This window comes from Periplaneta americana, chromosome 12 (assembly GCF_040183065.1).
Source record: "Periplaneta americana isolate PAMFEO1 chromosome 12, P.americana_PAMFEO1_priV1, whole genome shotgun sequence".
Lineage (NCBI taxonomy): Eukaryota > Metazoa > Arthropoda > Insecta > Blattodea > Blattidae > Periplaneta > Periplaneta americana.
Window position 1 is genome coordinate 134,158,546 of NC_091128.1, and position 21,933 is coordinate 134,180,478.

At 34.2% G+C, this 21,933-nt stretch overlaps 1 protein-coding gene across 1 annotated transcript in view; it reads right to left on the reverse strand.

Annotated features, from left to right (window-relative positions):
• Positions 1–3,941: 3,941 nt before the first annotated feature.
• Positions 3,942–21,933, reverse strand: part of LOC138710904 (clavesin-1-like) — a 40,739-nt gene continuing 22,747 nt past the window's right edge. The window contains exons 5-7 of the mRNA XM_069842097.1: positions 19,661–19,768; positions 17,241–17,385; positions 3,942–4,115 (exon numbers count right to left, since the gene is read on the reverse strand). Of these exons, the coding sequence (XP_069698198.1) occupies positions 4,084–4,115; positions 17,241–17,385; positions 19,661–19,768 (285 nt within the window). The 3' untranslated portion in view covers positions 3,942–4,083. The remainder of the gene's footprint in view (positions 4,116–17,240; positions 17,386–19,660; positions 19,769–21,933) is intronic.

Sequence of the window (21,933 nt, forward strand, 5' to 3'; positions counted from 1 at the left end):
AAGGAACAGAGGTTCAATCCCCGAAAGTTTTTCCGAATTTAACACCAATAACAGTTGCAAATCATGTTTTCTAAACCAAAGAAAAATAAAGGTTTGTTGTACGACTCATACTTTATAGCCTTCCCATGAGTGCCAGAGAATAATCTCACCAATTTGAGATTTTCTTTCTAATTTCAAATTTGGGACGTTATTCAAATATACACTGCTGAGCCATTTATTCCCTAGCTCACTTTCTGAAGTCGAAATTGCGATAGAAAAGCTGAAAAAGAACAAATCTCCAGGTATCGATCAAATTCCGTCAGAATTAATACAAGAGGGTGAAAACGCATTATCTAATGAAATTTATAAGCTTGTACTTGCTATCTGGGAAAAGGAAATTGTACCAGAATAATGGAAGGAGTATATAATTGCATCTATCTTTAAGAAGGGGGAAAATACTAATTGTAGTAACTTTCGAGGAATATCACTTTTGTTGACGTCGTACAAAATTCGTCCAATATTCTTTTGAGAAGATAAACTCCTTATGTAGATGAAATTATTGGAGATCATCAATGTGGTTTTAGATGTAATAGACCGACTATTGATGGCATTTTTTGTGGGAGTATAAGGGCACAGTTCATCAATTATTCATAGATTTCAAAAAGGAATATGACTCGGTTAAGAGAGAAGTTTTATATAATATCCGTTGAATTTGGTATTACCAAGAAGCTAGTTCGATTAATTAAAATGTGTCCCAGTGAAACATGCAGCAGGGTCCGTAAAGGCCAGTTTCTGTCTGAAGCTTTTCCAATTCACTTTGGGCTAAAGCAAGGAGATACGCTATCACGTTCACTTTTTAACTTTGCTCTGTCTAGAATATGCCATTAGGAAAGTCAGGAAAACAGAGAGGGTTTGGAATTTAACGCGTTACATCAGCTGCTTGTTTATGTGGATGACGCCAATATGTTACGAGAAAATCCACAAACTGTTAGGGAATGTTACTTGAAGCAAGTAAGTAGACAAAGTATACGATTATGTCTCGTGATCAGAACATGGTACATGGTACAGAAATATAAAAATTGGAAATTTATCCTTTGAAGAGGTGGAAAATGTCTAATATCTTGGAGTAACAGTAACAATATAAATTAAAAGCGGAATACATATAGGAAATGCCTGCTATTATTCAGTTGAGAAGCTTTTGTAATCCATTCTGCTTTCAAAAAAAAAACTGAAAGTTAGAATATATAAAACAGTTACATTACCGGTTATTCTGTATGGTTGCGAAACTTGGACTCTCACTTTGAGAGAAGAACAGAGGTTAAGGGTGTTCGAGAATAAGGTGCTTAGAAAAATATTTGGAGTTAAGAGGGATGAAGTTACATGAGAATGGACAAAGTTACATAACGCAGAACTGCACATATTGTATTCGTCATGTAACATAATTAGGAACATTAAATCCAGACTTTTGAGATGGGCAGGGTATGTAGCAGGTATGGGTGAATCCGGAAATGCGTATAGAGTGTTAGTTGGGAGACCTAAGGGGAAAAAACCTTTGTGTGAGGCGGAGACGTAAATGGGAGGAAAATATAAAAATGTATTTCAGGGAAGTGGGATATGATGGTAGGGACTGAATTAATCTTGCTCAGGATAGGGACTGATGGCGGGTTTATGTGAAGGCGGCAATGAACCTCCGGGTTGTCTAGAAATCATTTGTAAGTAAGTTAAATAAATAAGTGTGATTCACTGAATTTTGCTAATTTAAGTGCGGCATTAACAATGGGGAGCATAATTTAGAGAAAATAAATACACTCTTAACAACAATAGAATAACTCTGAAAATACAACACATTGCATAAGAAATAGTACAATAAGTATTACGTTTATCACTTAACGCAGTTCACTGGCGCAACCAAAAGATGTTAGGTTGAGAGCTTAAGCTTTATCAAGCCCATATATAAATATAATTATGTTCTAGTAGACTAACGTTTAGCTTACATTTCGAGTTTCCTATAATTTTCCTATTTTCTCAACTAAAACAGTATAATTGAGACCTGGGGACAACGGGGAAGTGGAAGGGAACGCAGAAACCCCTGTTCCTGCTTACACCGCCATACAAACAAACGCACGGTAAGGCACTGTGCATCAATGGTGGATTTCAGGCGACCAGCGAGAGCCGAAATTTCGTAAAAGCTATGATGCCTGCCTTATAATATAATCCGTCACTGTGCAATGCTTACTTTCTTGTCTACTCGTATCGGGTCAAAATATTAGTGTCACCTGGGGAAGGTGAAGTAGGGAGTGAAGGAGTAACCTGCAGTGACTCAATTGAGGTATTAGTGCCCAGGCCTGGTATAATAATTATTATTACTGTGCCGGTACTACAAACTGAATCTTTCCGTAAAAATGGCTGTTATCCAAAAACCAAATTATTTTAAAGTAGTAGCATCTATAAGCTGTGAAAAGCGTTTTTATTCATGTGTTGAGCTGCCTGGTTTCTGAGGCATTATCGCATTCAAGGATCCTATCCTTCATACCTACACATTCGCACATTCAAGGATCATATCCTTCATACCTACACATTCGCACATTCAAGGATCATATCCTTCATACATACACATTCGCACATTCAAGGATCCTATCCTTCATACCTACACATTCGCACATTCAAGGATCCTATCCTTCATACCTACACATTCGCACATTCAAGAATCCTATCCTTCATACCTACACATTCGCACATTCAAGGATCATATCCTTCATACCTACACATTCGCACATTCAAGGATCATATCCTTCATACCTACACATTCGCACATTCAAGGATCATATCCTTCATACCTACACATTCGCACATTCAAGGATCATATATTTCATTCCTACACATCTCCCTACACATTCCCACATTCAAGGATCATATCATTCATCCCTACACATCCCCACATTCAAGGATAATATCCTTCATTCCTACACATCTTTATATTCAAGGATCCTATCCATCTTTACAATTTTACATATCCTCACATTCAAGGATCATATCCTTCATCCCTACACATCCCCAAATTCAAGGATCATATCCTTCATTCCTACACATCTCTATATTCAAGGATCCCATCCTTCATACCTACACATCCCCAAATTCAAGGATCATATCCTTCATTCCTACACATCTCTATATTCAAGGATCCCATCCTTCATACCTACACATCCCCAAATTCAAGGATCATATCCTTCATTCCTACACATCTCTATATTCAAGGATCCCATCCTTCATACCTACACATCCCCAAATTCAAGGATCATATCCTTCATTCCTACACATCCCCAAATTCAAGGATCATATCCTTCATTCCTACACATCTCTATATTCAAGGATCCCATCCTTCATACCTACACATCTCTAAATTCAAGAATTCTACCCATCTCTACATACCCTCACATTCAAGGATCATATCCTTCATCCCTACACATCCCCACATTTAAGGATCCTATTCTTCATCCCTACACATCTCTATATTCAAGGATCCTATCCTTAATCCCTACACCTCTATATTCAAGGATCCTATCCTTCATCCCTACACATCTCTATATTCAAGCATCCTATCCTTCATCCTTACACATCCCCAAATTCAAAGATCCTATCCTTTATTCCTACACATCCCCACATTCCGGAATTGAATTTTTCTACGACATATAGCAGAAAATGGTATAGTGGTGTCGAACACAGAACATATTTTTATAAAAGATTAACGATTTCAAAAGTTTTAAACACGAATATCTGTCATAAATAAGCGACGTAATATAAAAGTAAAGGAACAAGATGTAACAAGTAAATATTTTATTTATAAAACAAGTAATTCGTTTTTAGAAAAAAAAATTCTGCCGCATGTCGAAATTATCATTAACAATAGTCACGTGAAATCTGCATAGAGATGTAAAATATAAATTAATTTCACAACAACAAAATGTTTAACACCAAACAATTTAAGCAGAAATAAAGCATTTCACATTAGCTTCATGTACCCTGCACACCGTATTGATCAATGTTCTTAGAACTCCACACATTTAAGATCTTCTAAATTCTTATCTTCATGTTGATGGATTCATTTCACTCGTCGACATAGCCCATAGAAAACTGTGCTGAAAATGGAAATTTAGGTCTATATTAGAAAGTATTCAATATTAGGGTATAATAGTGATTATCAATTTTAAAACGCTCAGATTTCAGTTTTCCTGACAAAAAAAATTACAAAACAGACTTTTAGCAGAATAAATAAATAACATGCGAAAAGAAGGCAAGGTAAGAGTAACTTACAGACAGTGGCGGCTCGTGATAAAATGTTACGTGTGTTCACAATTTTGTGTTCCAAAACCGAAAAGAATTTGAAATCGTACGTTTAGCCTAATATGAAATGTCATGATTCCAATGTTTCACTATCGAAAAACTATATATAAACTCAAAACATACAATAATAATAATAATAATAATAATAATAATAATAATAATAATAATAATAATAATACTAATAATAATAATAATAATAATATTATAATATTAATAAAAAATAATAATATAATAATATAATAATAATATAATAATAATAATATAATAATAATAATAATATAATAATAATAATAATAATAATAATAATAATAATAATACCGTATTTTCTCGAATACCCAGGGCTCTCGAATAAGCCGCGCACTCCAAAAATACAAATAAATAAATAAATAAATAATTTAATTAATTAATAAAATTATAATAAAACAAAGGCACATTACAAAAAGTAAAACTTGCAACAAGTGTATTCAGGACAAATTAAAAACAAACACAAATACAGCTCAATTAACAATAAATTTTATCCCGGAACAGGACACATTTCAAACCCATCTTATGCGCAAGCAATGCACGCATATCAGTTGTCTTGCTTAATCGGTAATTTACAAGATATCCTGCAACGGTAATAGCACGAGACAGTAAATTAACTACATTCATTTTGTATGATACCACGTTGTTTCCATGTTCCTCTACATCTTTGATAATATCAAATTCTTCGCTGCAAGTAAAAGATCGCTATCTCATACCTTTAGTGGTACGCATTTTCAGAATTTAAAATATAAGACGTACATACTACATATTTATCACACTTGAACGTGATTATGACGCGTGAACTACTAAAGCAGTGTCGCTTTTATTTCCGGCGTGACTCCTCCTCTTTGCTTACGCCTTAGGAAGTGAAGACTCTATAAAGTCTAGGTAAGTAGTATCGTTTGTCATTTTTGTTCTTTCGTTGCCGAGCTACCAGACGAGGAATCTATATGCCGCACTGTTAAACATTATCATGTCGTAGCTCCTATGACAATAAATCAAACACACTGTAATTGAGCAAATAATTGAGCGGCAAATAACGTCCTCGTGTGCTTTCTGCGAACGCCAACGAAAGAATCAAAATGGCGGGCGAATATATTAAGTATTTATCGAGTCTTATGAAGTGTATAGGCCTAATGTCATCAGCAGCAAATGACAAGACGTACACGTTTAAATGTAGCCGACCTGCAACGTGATTGGCTACCGGAAATAAGAGCGACGGGATAATAATTCAAACGTCGTTTAACAATTTTAACAACTGAAATACCCGCGTGGAAAGATAATAGCATGCTCTAGCACCTTAGAAGTTGCGCGGGAGGAAAATCCCTCACCTACCAACTTATCCATTAATCCATTCCTTACTGGAAAAACTGACTGTACTCATTGTATGGAGTTCATAGAATTGAGTTTTACGGAGTGGTGTATCTCTAAACAAGAAAATGCCAACTTCATTTCAAATAAACCGCACACCCGTATTTTTACTTGTATATTTTGGAAAAAAAAATTGCGCGGAATACTCGAAAATATACGGTAATATCGGAATAATATCAAGTTCTGAAAAGGTAACTCCACAAGGTAAATTTTATGGTGCGACTACCAACTACCATGAATGGTTCTAGTTAGAAGTGTCACTTGCTGTCGAAGAAAACACGGAAGAATTTGTGAATAAACTTTTAAGGAACGAAAGGACAAAATAAGTTTTATGCTTACTTCACGTCCTAATAATATTGTATTCAATATAATTGCATTATGCATTACTTGCATATTTCCTATCCCTTCTCTTTAATGTTATATTGAAATCAAATCATATCTGTAAAATGCAAAATAGAGCTTCCTACTATTCGCTAATATTGTCCGTGTCGTATGAACATCCCACAGCTAAGACTGTTCGAGAAAGTCATTAAGCACTTTCGCTTGTTACAACGTTCCTATTGGCAATAATTATTCAATGAAGCCGTTATGTTATCCAAGAGACTTTGACCTCGAGCGCCTAAATTCATGCGCCACAACTTTCTACTCAACTCTACTTCCGTTCATCACTTCTACTTCGTCGACATCCTTTCTTCTACTTCCCGGATAATGTACTCTGTTTAAAATGAAAATTATATTCATATGTGCTGTAAGAATGACTTTTGGCAGTGAAAACGTATTTTTTCTCTTTTCATCAGTAAATGTATTTGAAAAAAAACTTAGAATCTACAGATCTCGGGTTTTATCTCTGCCTCTGTGCAACGTCATATTTCCGTAGGGGAAGTGAGGGGATGGGAGGAAAGTTGTAATGCTTTTCAATATGCTGACGCCCACGTTGTAAGATAAGCCATTTAAAATTTAACGGCCATTGACCGGCAGAGATATAATCCGAGATATTTACCTACATAAGTGTATTTTTCTTCATTTCATTTTTTTGAGCATTCTTTCATAGAAGTTTATCTCCAACTATTGATATTGGTTCCGATTTATACCCATTGTAATTGAAAGTATCTCAACAAATGGCTTTATTAATTGAATCCTAAAAATAAATGAATCATCAGATGACTGAAAGCAAGTAATGGTCTCTTAAACCAAATTATAATAATTAAATTATTTTTTTTTCTATTATATTTTTTTGTGATGTTTGAGTTTTTCTTCTAATCGTAAACATTTACTTGAGTACTAATTCAATTTAATGATAAATTTACTATACTTGTTGATGGGTCAAATACTGAAAATAAATTACTTATCATTTTCAATTTATAATTTTTATATTAATTATTTTTTGTGTCTACAGTAGAAGTGGGGAAAAAATATCGTAACGGTTATTTTGGAACAGTTCCTTGCTTGGAACTACATTATGACAACGCCTGTTCCACAGAACGGAACATGTTTGGCACTATTGAAAGCAGTGGCGCCAACTTTTAGAAAACACTGGGTGGGATCAAACATTTGAGGTATAAGCACAGTCTAGTATATACAGTCGCGAAGCTCAATACGTAGTAAATATGGAAACATTAGATAGTTGCTCACCACTAGGATCGCTAATATCGCCTCATTACAGGCAATGCAAAATAGAACCGTCACGGTCTATTGTTTCTACCACCCTCAAAAGTCAAGCTTCGTGACTGTATATAGTTGACTGTGGTATAAGTTAAATAAATATCGTAAGTATAATGATAACACGATAAATTATTGGGTGGGCTCGGATCCCACGAGCCCATATAAGTTGGCGCCACTGTTTGAAAGCAGAATTGGGAACCCTTTTGGTCGCACTAAAAGAAATGTTGGAACCTAAAGTGAAACGTAAATAGTGAAGATATGAAGAGCCTCATTAAATAATGTATACATTATCTTGAAACTAATGTTACTGAGTATAGGATTCTATGAAACAATTACTAGCATAATGCCTGTATTAGAGTATAGTAATTACATTGTGAATTTTATCAAGGGAGATGAAAATATATAGTTTATGTTTCATTTACAAACATTTTACCATTTTAGTTTTATTACCAATTCTTGAAATTAAACTAAATTCTGTTGAAACATGACTATTGTCAAAGTTTTTTATTTATAAAAATACAACGGTAAATTTTCATATTTCATTACAATGAGATTGTTACTCTTCATGACGGTATTAATATGAATTTTACCACGGCCGAAACGATTATAGCTTTTATTTTCTGATTTTTTTGAGAAATTGAACACTATTGTGAACTTGAGCTGAGCAGAAGAGAAAGAATGGGTTAGGTTTTATTTACAATTGGGATCCACTTTGATTTCGTGACCAATAAAATTTACAGATAATTTAAAATTGCATTACATTTGCTGCTTCGAACAAACCTGATCTACAAATTCAAATTGGCATTAAAAAACATTTCTTTTCCACGAATTCACATCTCGGCTCACTATGACATCATACTGCATCACATGGCATAGAGGGAAGTATGTGATCATTTAGCGTCCTAAATACCACTGTTATATTACATACTAATCGTACGTGCATGTTCCAAAATACCAGTGGCGTAGCATAAAATTTTGAGCAGGAGAAGCTAACTCAAATTGTCTTCCATGTATTTATGAGAAAACGTATTGCAAAAATACAATCTTAAAACAAATAGTAATCAATGTCAAGTCAACAGTCCGAAGATTGGTTGGAACCTCGTAAGTAACACCAATAAGGCATCACTTCAAATAGTACGTAGTAAATTATGATTTCGTGGTTTACACATATCTCTAACAAATAGACACGTATACGTATAATTTAACACTAGCTCACTCTCTGTCATATTTAGAGAAATCACAATATTAACGGTCAATAAATACAGTATTCGTAATTACGTAAGTATGCGTCTGTCTTGGTTGTGTCCTTCATTGACAGCAAGGGAGTCGGTCGTTTCTTTTTAAATTACTCTTTTGTTCATAAGTAGCCAGAATGGACACTAACACTTCAACTAAACACAACTCACGAAAGGGATAACTCGGAAACTAAATTCTTTTCAATGTTACTGCTAGCTTATTGCGAGCCTTGCGACCAGGGTAGTTTTGTTAGAAAGAAATGGAAAATCTGCGGGGTGGGTTACACAGAAGAATGAGAGGATTGGAAGCTGGTGTGTGCAGGCTTAATGTTTACTGCTGCATCACAAATCATCCTGAGCTGCCGCATCACAATATTTAACGCCTAAATATAAATTGTATTAAAATTAATAAATAATTTTGTTCATAAACTGCAGGTTTGTTATAAAATTATTATTAACTGGGGAAGCTGAGCTTTTTAGCTTACATTAACGCTACGCCACTGCAAAATACCACTGTTACATTACATACTAGTAGTACGTACCTGTTTCAAAATACTACCCTTCCATCAGATACTAGTAAACCGTGCGGTTCCAAGATACTACTGTGCACCTTGTAGTGACACACAAGTTACATATTGTACTGTTATTTCATAACTGTTATTTGGAACCTAGTATTTTCAAGGAACTGGAATAGTTGGAACCGTTACGAGAAAATAACATCTTTTCCTATCTCTACTCTACACACCCAACAATGTAAAGGATGTTAACAAGACAGCCATCCATCCCCTCACCTACCAACTTATCCATTAATCCATTCCTTACTGGAAAAACTGACTGTACTCACTGTATGGAGTTCATAGAATTGAGTTTTACGGAGTGGTGTATCTCTAAACAAAAAAGTGCCCTGGCTCTGGGATTTCGGTAGTACAGGTAGTAGTTGTCTTCGTCGTCTTCATCCTTACCATCATCATTTCTGCTGGAATAATTTTATTATGGAATGTCAGAGGAAAATATATGGGTTCAAATCTAGATATAGAGGTTATTAGGTTTGCGTAGTAAACCTCTTCTTTTAAATTGTTTAAATGTGAATAAAATAATACTTTTTGTAAAAACAAAATTTGACGACAATATGAAAATAATAAAAGTGCCCTGACGCCGTCCGGCCTCGAAAAATAGTACCCTAGCGCCGCCAGATCCCGCCAGGTCTCAAATACACTCCTTGGTTTAATTTAGGTGTAATGTAATTTTAAGTAATGTTTGATCAGCAACAATAGTCACAAAATATTGAAATGCATCAAATCTTATACTAATTTTTTTAGTTGGTTATTTAACGACGCTGTATCAACTACGAGGTTATTTAGCGTCGATGAGATTGGTGATAGCGAGATGGTATTTGGCGAGATGAGGCTGAGGATTCGCCATAGATTATCTGGCATTCACCTTACAGTTGGAGAAAACCTCGGAGAAAACCGAACCAGGTAATCAGCCCAAGTGGGAATCGAACCCGCGCCCGAGCGCAACTTCAGATCGTCAGGCAAGCGCCTTAACCGACTGAGCCACGCCGGTGGCCCCTTATACTGATGACTCTGAACTTATCGACTTACTATTAAAACTAAAAGTCTCCACCTGAATTCTCAACTGTCATTTAAATGGACGCGAGACATATTAAAATTAAAATTATAGGACCTAAAAATAATCTAAAAATATAAAGTTAGGCCTATATTTTTAACATACAGAAAAGATCCTACTTTTTACGTCAACTGAAAATCTTATTTTATTAGCTATACTACCCAGTAGAACGATACGAACTACAAGTACGTAATTTCAAATTTACACTTTTCTATTCTTGTGCTACATTTCCTTGCACTGAGCAGTTTCTATAGATCTATTTAAGGTTCGTTTATTTCTAAGTATGCTCTGCAATTTTACTAAAGTTCCATTTTCTATTATCAAACGTTGTTGGAGAAATGTATATGATGAAAAATGGTTAAGAAAAACTTGGAAACTATATGTTTATGAAATAAATCACAATTTTGAAACGCATTTCAACTAAATATTTTGGAACGTTACAAACGCTAAGGTCTTTTCGTAAAAATATCAGACAGACATCTGAATATGAGGGCTGCCGAACATTGAAATCTTTCAAATCCAATTTATAAAATTATCTTATGACGAGTTGCCAAACTAACTTACTATTATGACAAGTGTTGTATTGCATGTTTCCAAGTATTCACCTTTTTTATGTTCTAGTGATATTTAACTTATTTTATATTTTTGTTTTCATATTTTCCGATAATGGTATATCTATAATGTGATAAGTTGAGCTATATATAATCATAATTTTCCTTACTGTGTGTACATAAAAATATTGTATTCATTGTATGCTTTGTACTGCACTATTTTATTACTACTATTAGTATTATTATTATTATTATTATTATTATTATTATTATTATTTATCATTATTATTATTATTATTATTATTATTATTATTATTATTATTATTATTATTATTATTCTCAATAATTGTCTAATTTTTTTATACTTTATACTTTGTATGCCTAATTTATTTTGACCTGCTGTTCACATTTTATTATGCTTTTTTCTTTCTTTCTGTATGTTATATATTATGTCTGATTTCTACTTACTTGTTGTTTACATTTTATTATTATTACCTTATTCAGTTTTGTGTATAAAATTGTAGTGTACTTTGTAAATTTGTAGTGTCTTTTGTAACGCAGTTTTACTCCTGCTTGAGTGTTAGAGAAGGCCGTATGGCCTTAACTCTGCCAGGTTAAATAAATCATTATTATTACTACTACTATTATTATTATTATTATTATTATTATTATTATTATTATTATTATTATTATTACTATTATTATTATTTCTGCGACAAAGAAGTCCCCAAACTTCCCTTGTATTCCAATGCTTCATTCCAAAACCCAATTTCAGCCACTGACCAATTTTTAAATTGCTCTCTGTATAGCCACGAACACCAGCCAGAAGAAGTACACGAGGAAAAAAGGAATATATATGAACCTTCCATCAGTTTTTGTAAGGACAAATACCATCTGGAATCCATCGTTACTACGGGACTAATGATAGGAGCCCGTGGGACCATACCCCAGTTCCTAGTCGACTTTTGTAAATCTTTTGGCCTGCATAAAAATATTTTAAGAGATCTAACAATTGCAGCACTCAAAGGCTCAATAGCTATTTTCAGGCATCATACATATGGACATGACTAATTCGCATCTCCTTGACGTTACTTCGTTTAACATCATGTGTTTCAATATAATTCAAATTGTTTATTTTTCACTCTAACAACAATTTATCACTAAGCCTCAAGGCATTTACTCTGTTGTATCATGGTACTCTTTGTCGATGGCAACCTGTAGTGGCTACAGGAAGAAATTAAATCAAATCAAATAGTCCTCAATATATTTTGTGTTACCTTGCTTGAGGCAAACGGAAACTGCAACTTGTAACAACAGCAAAATTCCCGTACAATAACAATTATTTTCTTTTAGGGATTGAATTTTATGGTGTAAGACATACATCTGAATATGAGTTGAAATGCCTTAAAGTATGTTTGTAAAGTACAAACTATCATACGGATCTAAGAAATTTTATCCACTTCATGAATTGTAAATAACTGGTATTAAAACCGAAAGTTCCATCCTTGTACATGGTATCAGCTTCAAACAAGTAGGCTAAGCCGGTTTTGAAAAGCAGGTGAACACAATTAACTTAGCTTCTTTATCATTAACAAGGCCAAAACTTTCGCTACGATTAGTTATGAACATAATGATTTATTGTTACGTGAACGTCGGATTGTGATATACAAGTAGGTAGAAAATTCTGGAGTTTTCTCCGTGCCTTATCAAAATTATCTTTAAAAGAGTTTTTATAACAGCATTAAATATTTTACAGCGTTTTGCATCACTTTCATGCATGCAGTGGCATATGCAGAATTTTGTCAAGGGGGAGGGGGTCATTATTAAAATTGTTCACAATTTACATCATCGACATTTCAAATTTTGTGTATTATTATTATTATTATTATTACTATTATTATTATTATTATTATTATTATTATTATTATTATTATATTATTATACCATATTCTAATAGAAAATATTCATGAATATTCTTATAACATCTTGAAACATAATTTATTCACAGTCATCGAATTTTTAACAAATTTTAACCTGTGTTTAATTTTGTATAATAAAAAATGCTTGTGTCATTATTAACTTACACAATTATATATATGTGTGTATATATATATATATATATATATATATATATATATATATATATGTTCAACTGTTATTTGTATATGATAGCTAAGACACTTTACATAACAGGAAAATCCATGGAAACAATCAAATACGGTATATTGAAATATACGTAATTTTTTTTTAAGTTCAAGATGGCTGTTCAAACCCGGTAACCGCCCCCTTGCGTACGCCCCTACATGGATGGATTTATTTTTTACAGTCGCGTTCATAGCATAGCCTACATACAGTGTAACTGAATGACTTGTTCAAGATTTGGGAAAATATGATTGTGTCGAGTGTTCAGGATGTATTATAAGTGTGCTCAACTGAATTTCAAAACACACACCCTTTTCGACACAATCATGAACACACCCCACCACAACAGGAAACCAGAAGATAGCGCTGGACCTCACTAGGCTTCGGAAAATGACGGACACCACGTCGAAACTAGTCAGCCGGGTAATTTTTATAATATTAACACAGTAAAGTAGTTACAACGCTATTCAGTAATTAATCAAGTGTTAAAAGAGTGTATCGAACAATGAAGAAAATGTTTTATCTCAACCGAAAAAAAAATTTGTAACATCTGATACGAAATAAAGAAAATTTAAGAATACAGAAAACTTTCATACTTGTCTCGTCATCTTGCACTCTTTCTCCCCCCACCCTCTTTTTTCCATTCATTGGTATCGAGATGATTGTCTCATGGTCATGACTTTTCGCCTAGGTATAATTTGAATAGTGTGGGCATTGCTCTTCTTAAGGCTTTCCTGACTTCCGTAAAACCAGAAGAAAGGAAGCATTTAAATACGTGAAAAGTTGCAGATGAAAATTACTGTATGTTGAAATTAAATATTTATTGAAAAGTCCTCTATATGAAGTATGGTGTTATATTAGATCGTACGGTCTCCTCAGGCTGAGAATCTTCTTCATGTGTGGAGGAATAACACTCTCATATAAGTATGAGCGCATTTTCATTTAAGGGGAGAGGATGATATTTTTTGGCGAAAAATGAGTAAATTACAAATAGAAAAATTAAATACTCTGTGATATGTGTGGAATGCATAGCATAACATTTTGTGGGTATTTGTGCTCTTATCGGATGTTGAGTCGCCAGTTTTAAACTTCCTGCGTTATGGATTTTTAAATCCTTCGCCCACTTTTATTGTTGTTTCCAGTAAATTAAATTTTCAAAAAAAAATTATTTCTTTAAAATACTCTTTGATATGTGGGGAATGCACTGCATAACATTTTGTGGGTATTTGTGCCCTTATCGGATGTTGAGACGTCAGTTTTAAACTTCCTGCGCTATGGATTTTTAAATCACATGCCCACTTTTATCGGTTTCAAGTAACATCATTTTTTTTGCTACATTGCCAGACAAAAATGGATATATTTTCTGAACTATTAAAGATACATGCATGAAATTTAGAACACACATTCTTTAGACTATTAGGAAAAGTTTCTCTGTAACAGAATTTTGTTAATTGATTTCATTTTAAAAATATGTCCGTTTGTTTGCAAGAAAGGAAATCAGAAAATTTTTATTAAATTTTAATTGTTTATTTTACAAACGTAGGGACTAATATCAAAATTCTGTTACAGACAGTTTGTAGAACATGCTTTTGGAAATACATTGCAAAAAAGTTTGAATCTATCTTTAAAAACAGTTTAGATATATCGATTTTAGTACAATCCTGCATTGGGTATATATATTTTTTTCAAATTTGGGCCCCCAAATATTTTTTTTTTTTCAAAATATTTATATTTGGTTGGGTTCTACAGCTATGAGCTCTCTACATACAAAAAATTAATATTTTACACCAAATAGGAAAAAAGTTTTAAAAAATACCATCCTCTCCCCTTAAGCGCTGGAGACTAAGGAAAGGTAATTTTAACAGCAAATATCGTTGAATCATATCTGCAGTTGATTTGTCAGTGACATACTCAATGTGGTTCTTCCATGTTAGCTTCCAATCCATAATATGCCTAAGTATTTAACAGTATCTGAATATGGAATCTTATGATCTAAGAACTGAATACCTTGCATGGGTATACTTTCACTCGGAAATGTTACATTACATTTTTCAGTTTGGAATTTCACTGTGTTATGGTTTCACTCGGGTCCGCCAGATGTCTCCCGCCATGATCACATCTCGAAATACGTCCACCAGATGTCATACGAGTATCACCAACACATTTTTCATGCACAGATTCGCGTTGCAAGAAAAATATAAAGGTATACTGAACAGTGTTACCAATTCAGCGGTTTTCCCGCTACATCTGGCGTTTTTCTGCGTTAGTTTAGCGGGTAAAATTGATGAAATTTGTATTCCTGATATAGGGATTTAGCGGGTATTTTTAGCACTTACAGCAGGAAAATAATATCACTTTACATTAGCAATATACCAATTTAGCGGTTTCTACACTGTTCTTTAACGGGTTTTTAAGAATCGAGTTGGCAACACTGACAGACTTTTCACTCACTCTGTACACGCATGCACGCATAGTCTACACACAGTGTGCACACATTTTTGGGGAATATAATGAAATGAGACATACACTCCAAATTAATGCTCAAGTTTAATGCAAAACATACTGCGAAGTACGAAGTAATTCAATCAAGTTTATTTATACACGCTTTAACATCTGTGGTCATATCGCGTTCGAAGTTTGAAGTTTAAAACAAATAAATAAGCAATGCTTGTTTAAGTACAGTACTGGGCGATTAGATTGTAGAGAAACTGCTAGGTAGAGGAACCGTAACATGGCGATTCGGCTCTCGGTCAATCAGCTCGTGAGTCTGCTAACGATGATATACAGTGCAGTGTCGATATTTCAACACACCACAAGCTATTAATGATAAACATTACTAAATATTGTGACAGCGACGTGAGATTCGAACTCAGGACCAGCGTCCCGCAAGAGAGCAGATCACGCGGAGCACTGAGGGACGGCGCGCGGCGGAGAGAAGAGAGGGGGGTATATTACGTCAACGCGACGAGGGGAGAGTGCGCGCGCAGCTGCTACTTACGGAGTAAAGGGGGACGGACCCTCCCGAATCTTCTAGAGAAGTCCGTCCGAAGTGGAGATAGACAGATAATTCGAGAAGTCGTACTTTCCAGAAACTGTGGTGTGAACGCGAGGCAGTTTTCAGTTGATTAGTCAGCCAGTCAGTGAGTAAGCCAGAGCAAGCAAGCCAGTCTTGTGTACCGGAGTTCGACTCGAGTGTGCGTCCGCAACTGTGTCAGCATCCGAAGGCCTGAGTTCGAGTGCAGTGGACCGCAGTTGGAGGGACCTGAGTTCGAGTGCAGTGGACCGCAGTTGGAGGGACCTGAGTTCCAGTACAGTGAACTGTCTCTGAAGGTCTGTGGTTCGAGATACTGTGAACTCGAGTGACTGAGCTAGAAGAACTGTGAACTGAGAACTGACAGTTCTGATTTGTAAATAGTGCTTTGTAAATATTAGTTAAGATTAACAGTTCATTGTTGTTCGTAATAGTCCAAGTAAATTGTCATTGTCGTCAGTGGAGTGCTATAACGAATACTGTGTTGAGTGAAAATCCTATTGTTGACGAGAGCGTTTAAGGTGAATTGTAGAAAGGAATTATTGTTGGAAGAATAAAATCCTATTGTTGAGTTGAAATAAAGTCACAATATAAACAGTTAAAACATCATCTACTCACACAAATTGAGAAAATAAGCAGTTAAATATTATTTTCATATAAACTGACAAATGAGATGCTGAAACTGTTTGCCTTCTTTTCAAATGTTTGTATCTCTTTAAGCAGTGACGCAACAATCGCTGTATGTGTAGTTGACAAATGAAGGCGATGTTTTCCCGGAGATAATTTTTCAGTTGCTCTAGGATATGTCAATTCTTTTTGTAAATTTTGTCTTAAAGTTATCAAAAGTCACATATAATTATTAAATCGAGGGATCGAGGGAGCCATATATCTTTTATCATCGAAATTCGTCCATAGAATATTTGAGTGTATGTACTGTCGCAGAATCCTCTTTGAAAGTTAAAGTGTTTTTTTCTCTTTCCAAATAGGATTCTGCGAGGGCACTACAATAGATTATTATTTTGTGGACTAACTCCATAGAGCAAGGGTGGTTATCTCTTGGGAAGTTATAAATGATAAGTGTAAGAAAATAATCCACATACCCTGGAAGAAGTAAAAATAAAAGCATCTGAAAAAAAAAATCGTCTCTAATTTTCAACGGTGACTAAATAAGCTAACACTATTCTTTCCACAATCACTTTAATTCAAAATTCGGGCCGATTTCGTTATTTTGTCTGTAAGAGTAGCTACTGTAGAAAGGTTTGCTTTGTAACTTACCCATCAATACGTCAGTATTATCGTATAGAACTCTTCGTAATTTTTCATAATCTATACCAGGAAGATAACCGCCGTATTCCGCAGGCAAGATGTCAGGGTTGATGTGTTTATGAAGAGATGACCAGTCGTTGTTGTGGAAGTGAATCTGTTAACAAAATTGAAAACAACATAGTAAGTTATGTCATTAATTTCAGAGGGTTATTCTTTAAGATGTTTCAACAAAAACGTTTAATACAATTTTGCTCGTTTTTCTTCCTTTTCGAGATAAAAATTGTTTTATATCAAACATTTCATAGCATCTTTTTGGAAAGCCATTGATTTAATTCCCAATATTCTCAGTTAATTTAAGAGAGAAGTGTACTATGATAATAAATTATTGAAAGAATTTTCGTTTTGTCCTTTAAATGTGCAGAAATTTGATCCAAACAAATGTAACATTTCAAAATTTCTTTTAAGAACAAAAAGTTACATTTGTTTGGATTAAATTTCTGCACATCTAAAGAACAAAACTAAAATTCTTTCAATCATTTATTATCATAATGTACTGTTCTCTTAAACTGACTGAACATATTGGGAATTAAATCAGCGGCTTTCCCAAAACACGCTATGAAATATATCACATAAAAATATTTTTATCTCGAAATGAAACCAAAAACAAACAAAATTCTATTAAACTATTTTGTTTGAAATATCTCAAAGAATAGCCCCCTGAATTTAATGACATTACTTACAGTTCACCATAAGTTTGGTTATGGAAGTTATGTGTTAATTATGAAATATTATACTTACGTCAGATATTTTGCGAGTTAATTTGATATGTTTGTTTGACTCAAAGTGTCAAAGATGCTTAAGAAAGAAACTGTACTGGATTGCTGTGAGCGAGTGAGAGTGAGTGAGTGAGTTTTTTTTTATTGTATTGTATGTATTGTATGCATTTTATTGTATGTATGTATGTATGTATGTATGTATGTATGTATGTATGTATGTATGTATGTATGTATGTATGTATGTATGTATGTATGTAGTGAATGAATGAAGTGCATTTATTGATACACAATAAATCATACAAACTCATGTACACAAGATCCTTTGCACAGTTTGAACTTCAAAGAAAACAAAAATAATACTGAATAATTTCGAGAGAAAAATTATTCAAATCAACTTTACAGGGAGTTATACCTGAAATCTTGATTTGCATAATACACGTCACTGTTCGTTAACAGAAAACCACAATTTAAGTCACACGGAGTTAGTGTGCACTCGAAGTTGGTTGCTTGACGGTTGTCAGCCCACTTTGAGGTCTGTGGATATAGAGGGAAAAATTGGATCGGTGTCGGTTTAGAGTTCCCGGGTAGCTCAGTGGTAGAGCGTTGGTACGTTAAACCAAAGGTCCCGGGTTCGATACCCGGCTCCGGAACAATTTTTCCCTCGAAATTATTCAAATCAACTTTACGGGGAGTTATACCTGAAATCTTGATTTGCATAACACACGTCACTGTTCGTTAACAGAAAACCACAATTTAAGTCACACGGAGTTAGTGTGCACTCGAAGTTGGTTGCTTGACGGTTGTCAGCCCACTTTGAGGTCTGTGGATATAGAGGGAAAAATTGGATCGGTGTCGGTTAGGGTTCCCGGGTAGCTCAGTGGTAGAGCGTTGGTACGTTAAACCAAAGGTCCCGGGTTCGATACCCGGCTCCGGAACAATTTTTCCCTCGAAATTATTCAAATCAACTTTACGGGGAGTTATACCTGAAATCTTGATTTGCAAAAATAATACTACTAATAATAAAATAGTAATTAAAACAACAGTTATTATTATTACTACCGTTATCATTAATTATCACAATTACAACTAATCTAACTTCATACCAAATTTCACAAAAATAATAAAAATGAAATAAATGTAATGTATGTAGGCTATGTACATTTTATTTTAGTAGATTATTTTACGACGCTTTATCAACATCTTAGGTTATTTAGCGTCTGAATGAGATGGTGATAATGCTGGTGAAATGAGTCCGGGGTCCAACAGCGAAAGTTACCCAGCATTTGCTCATATTGATTTGAGGGAAAACCTCGGAAAAAACCTCAACTTGCCCCGACCGGGAATCGAACACGGGCCACCTGGTTTCGCGGCCAGACGCGCTAACCGTTACTCCACAGGTGTGGACTGTATGTATGTATGTATGTATGTATGTATGTATGTATGTATGTATGTATGTATGTATGTATGTATGTATGTATTTACGTACGTACTTAAGTGTACTGCACTGTTTTGGTTCATTATGCGTATCTGGATGTACATGTACCGCACAATTTAATTTGAATGCTGAGTGCGAATTATATTGATTTTAGGTCTTGCTCTTATACAAAGAGCGCAAAATAGTATATTTAACTTTACTAAATAAGTTGCACTTACTTGTTCTTTAATTTTAGAGTCCAGGAACGGGTAAACTATCGCAATAGAAGCGTTTAGTAGAAAAGAGGTATTAACCACGTGAAAACTGATGCTTGGAAAACTTAAGTTCTGAAAAAGAAAATAATTCATATATTAAAATTAGATAACAGTTTTCATAGCCTGGCACTTTAACACAAAGAATAACTGATAAAATATTTTACAATACAAATTCGACATATTACTGGAAATATTTTTCTTTGTTACCTACGCATTTTTAGACAAGTTAAAAACTTCTCAGCTTTGTTTGAAGCTTTTCTACGGTACAAAGATGGCAATCCTTTGATAATGTTCGTATTTTCAAAATGTTGAGCCTTCCGTAATCTATGTTTATTATCTAACGGAACTGTATTTCTTCTCTCTTATCCACTCGTAGTCAAGCTATTTACTCTGATTTCTGCATCAACGAAATTCGGTGAGCTCTAGAGCAGCGTTTCTCAAACTATGGTCCGCGGACCACCTGTGGTCCTCGAGGTGTGCTCTTATGGTCCTTCAAAAAAAAAAAAAAAAAAAAAAAAACAGAAGAAAAAAAGATTCAAACGAATTGCGTATCACACTACAGCTTAAAATCTCAGAGTTTGGAAATTACACATGGCAATCGAATTTCACTTTTTCTCCCAGTACAGACTTTTATGAAATTTATTACCCTACCCGTCTATCGACTTCCCATTCTACTCTCAGCAGCAAAAGAGGGATTTAAACACTATATACGTGGTGTTTCTCGACATCTTTTCCCTGCACATCTGGCGCCGCGCCTGTAACCCAGCCAGGGACCACCCGAATTCATAACAGAGGACAGAGGACCAAAGTACCGAACCTTAATTCAATTTTAAAATATAAGTATACTGGCATTAAAATATGCTACGAAAATGATAAATTTGCTTTCGAAGGGAACAAGAGTAAGGTGGTCCTAGGAACTGTTCTGACTTTAAAAAGTGGTCTCCATTAAAAAAAGTTTGAGAACCGCTGCTCTAGAGGGTCTAAACATCAAAGGCAGAAACTCACCTAGACTAATATCTTATCAGTCACTTATTACCAAATTTCTAATTCTCTTTAACACTTGGGACAATAAATTCTGCTATCTACCACACTGTGAAACAAACTTTCACCGATAATACCTAACTATAATTATATCAATGGGTGTAGAAATTTAGGTCGATGCTTCTAGAGTAGTATCCCTTTAAATTAGGTAAATTATTTTGTGCGAGATCGTGCGTATTTGCTTGTTTTCCGCACAGAACCAATACGCGGTAAGTGTGAAATACCACATTCAGTATTCCCAACGTAACACACATAACAATTTCCCTCTTCTTACCGCTTAAGCGCGACATTCATTTTATTTTACTGCTTTAGGCTTTTAACATATTATTTTTAGAGACATTTAACATAGTAATAATTATAAATTGGAAACTTACCATTGCAATTTCACATAAATTGCACTGTTAATAATTATTGTTTTTAAATATTTGCAAAAATTAAGTAAAGTCTACTACTCCACGAAAACTATTGTATTCCTGATACAAGTAACATTAAGGAAGCCGTGAACAAATCAACAAGACTCCTGATGCCGATGTTATTACTGCAATATGTTATATAAATAATATTGTTAAAATATTAAAATGAAAAATAAATCATTACATAACCTTACCGTTTGTTTTAAGTTCGCATTTATAGACCTGGGGGGAAAAAAAGACAGACATATATCACGGCCTGCTGGAGTATAGATATTTTTGTTTTCTAAAGTTGCCGTCATTAAACAGAAACCAAGATGGAGATTTCATTGCAACTAATTAGAAATTCGTCTTTCAGGTATGTAATAAACGATCTTCCCACAAAATAATGTACGATACACGAGCGGTATGTTTGTTTTCATGTTCTCGGAAATTAAAAAGCTCAACTACGTTTCGCTTTTTCAATCTTTTCCTCGAACATGAAAACGTCAACATACCGCTCTTGTAACGTATATTACTATTGCAAACTTACTGTTGGCGCAATATTTATATCTCGATAAGCTCATCGCCAGATTTAGCAGTTAGACTGTCATTAAAAATTAAGATACATAAATTTGACTATAATGCAGAATATGAAAATAAAATGTTTGCGTATCAGTGCTTTAGTCGCACTTAATTGTATCTTTCTTCTCATGGTGGGTAGTTGAATCTATCGTTCTCTTCTTTGTTTATACTAAATACAGCAGTAAAAAAAGTAGCACAAAACAAAAAAATATATATCACTGA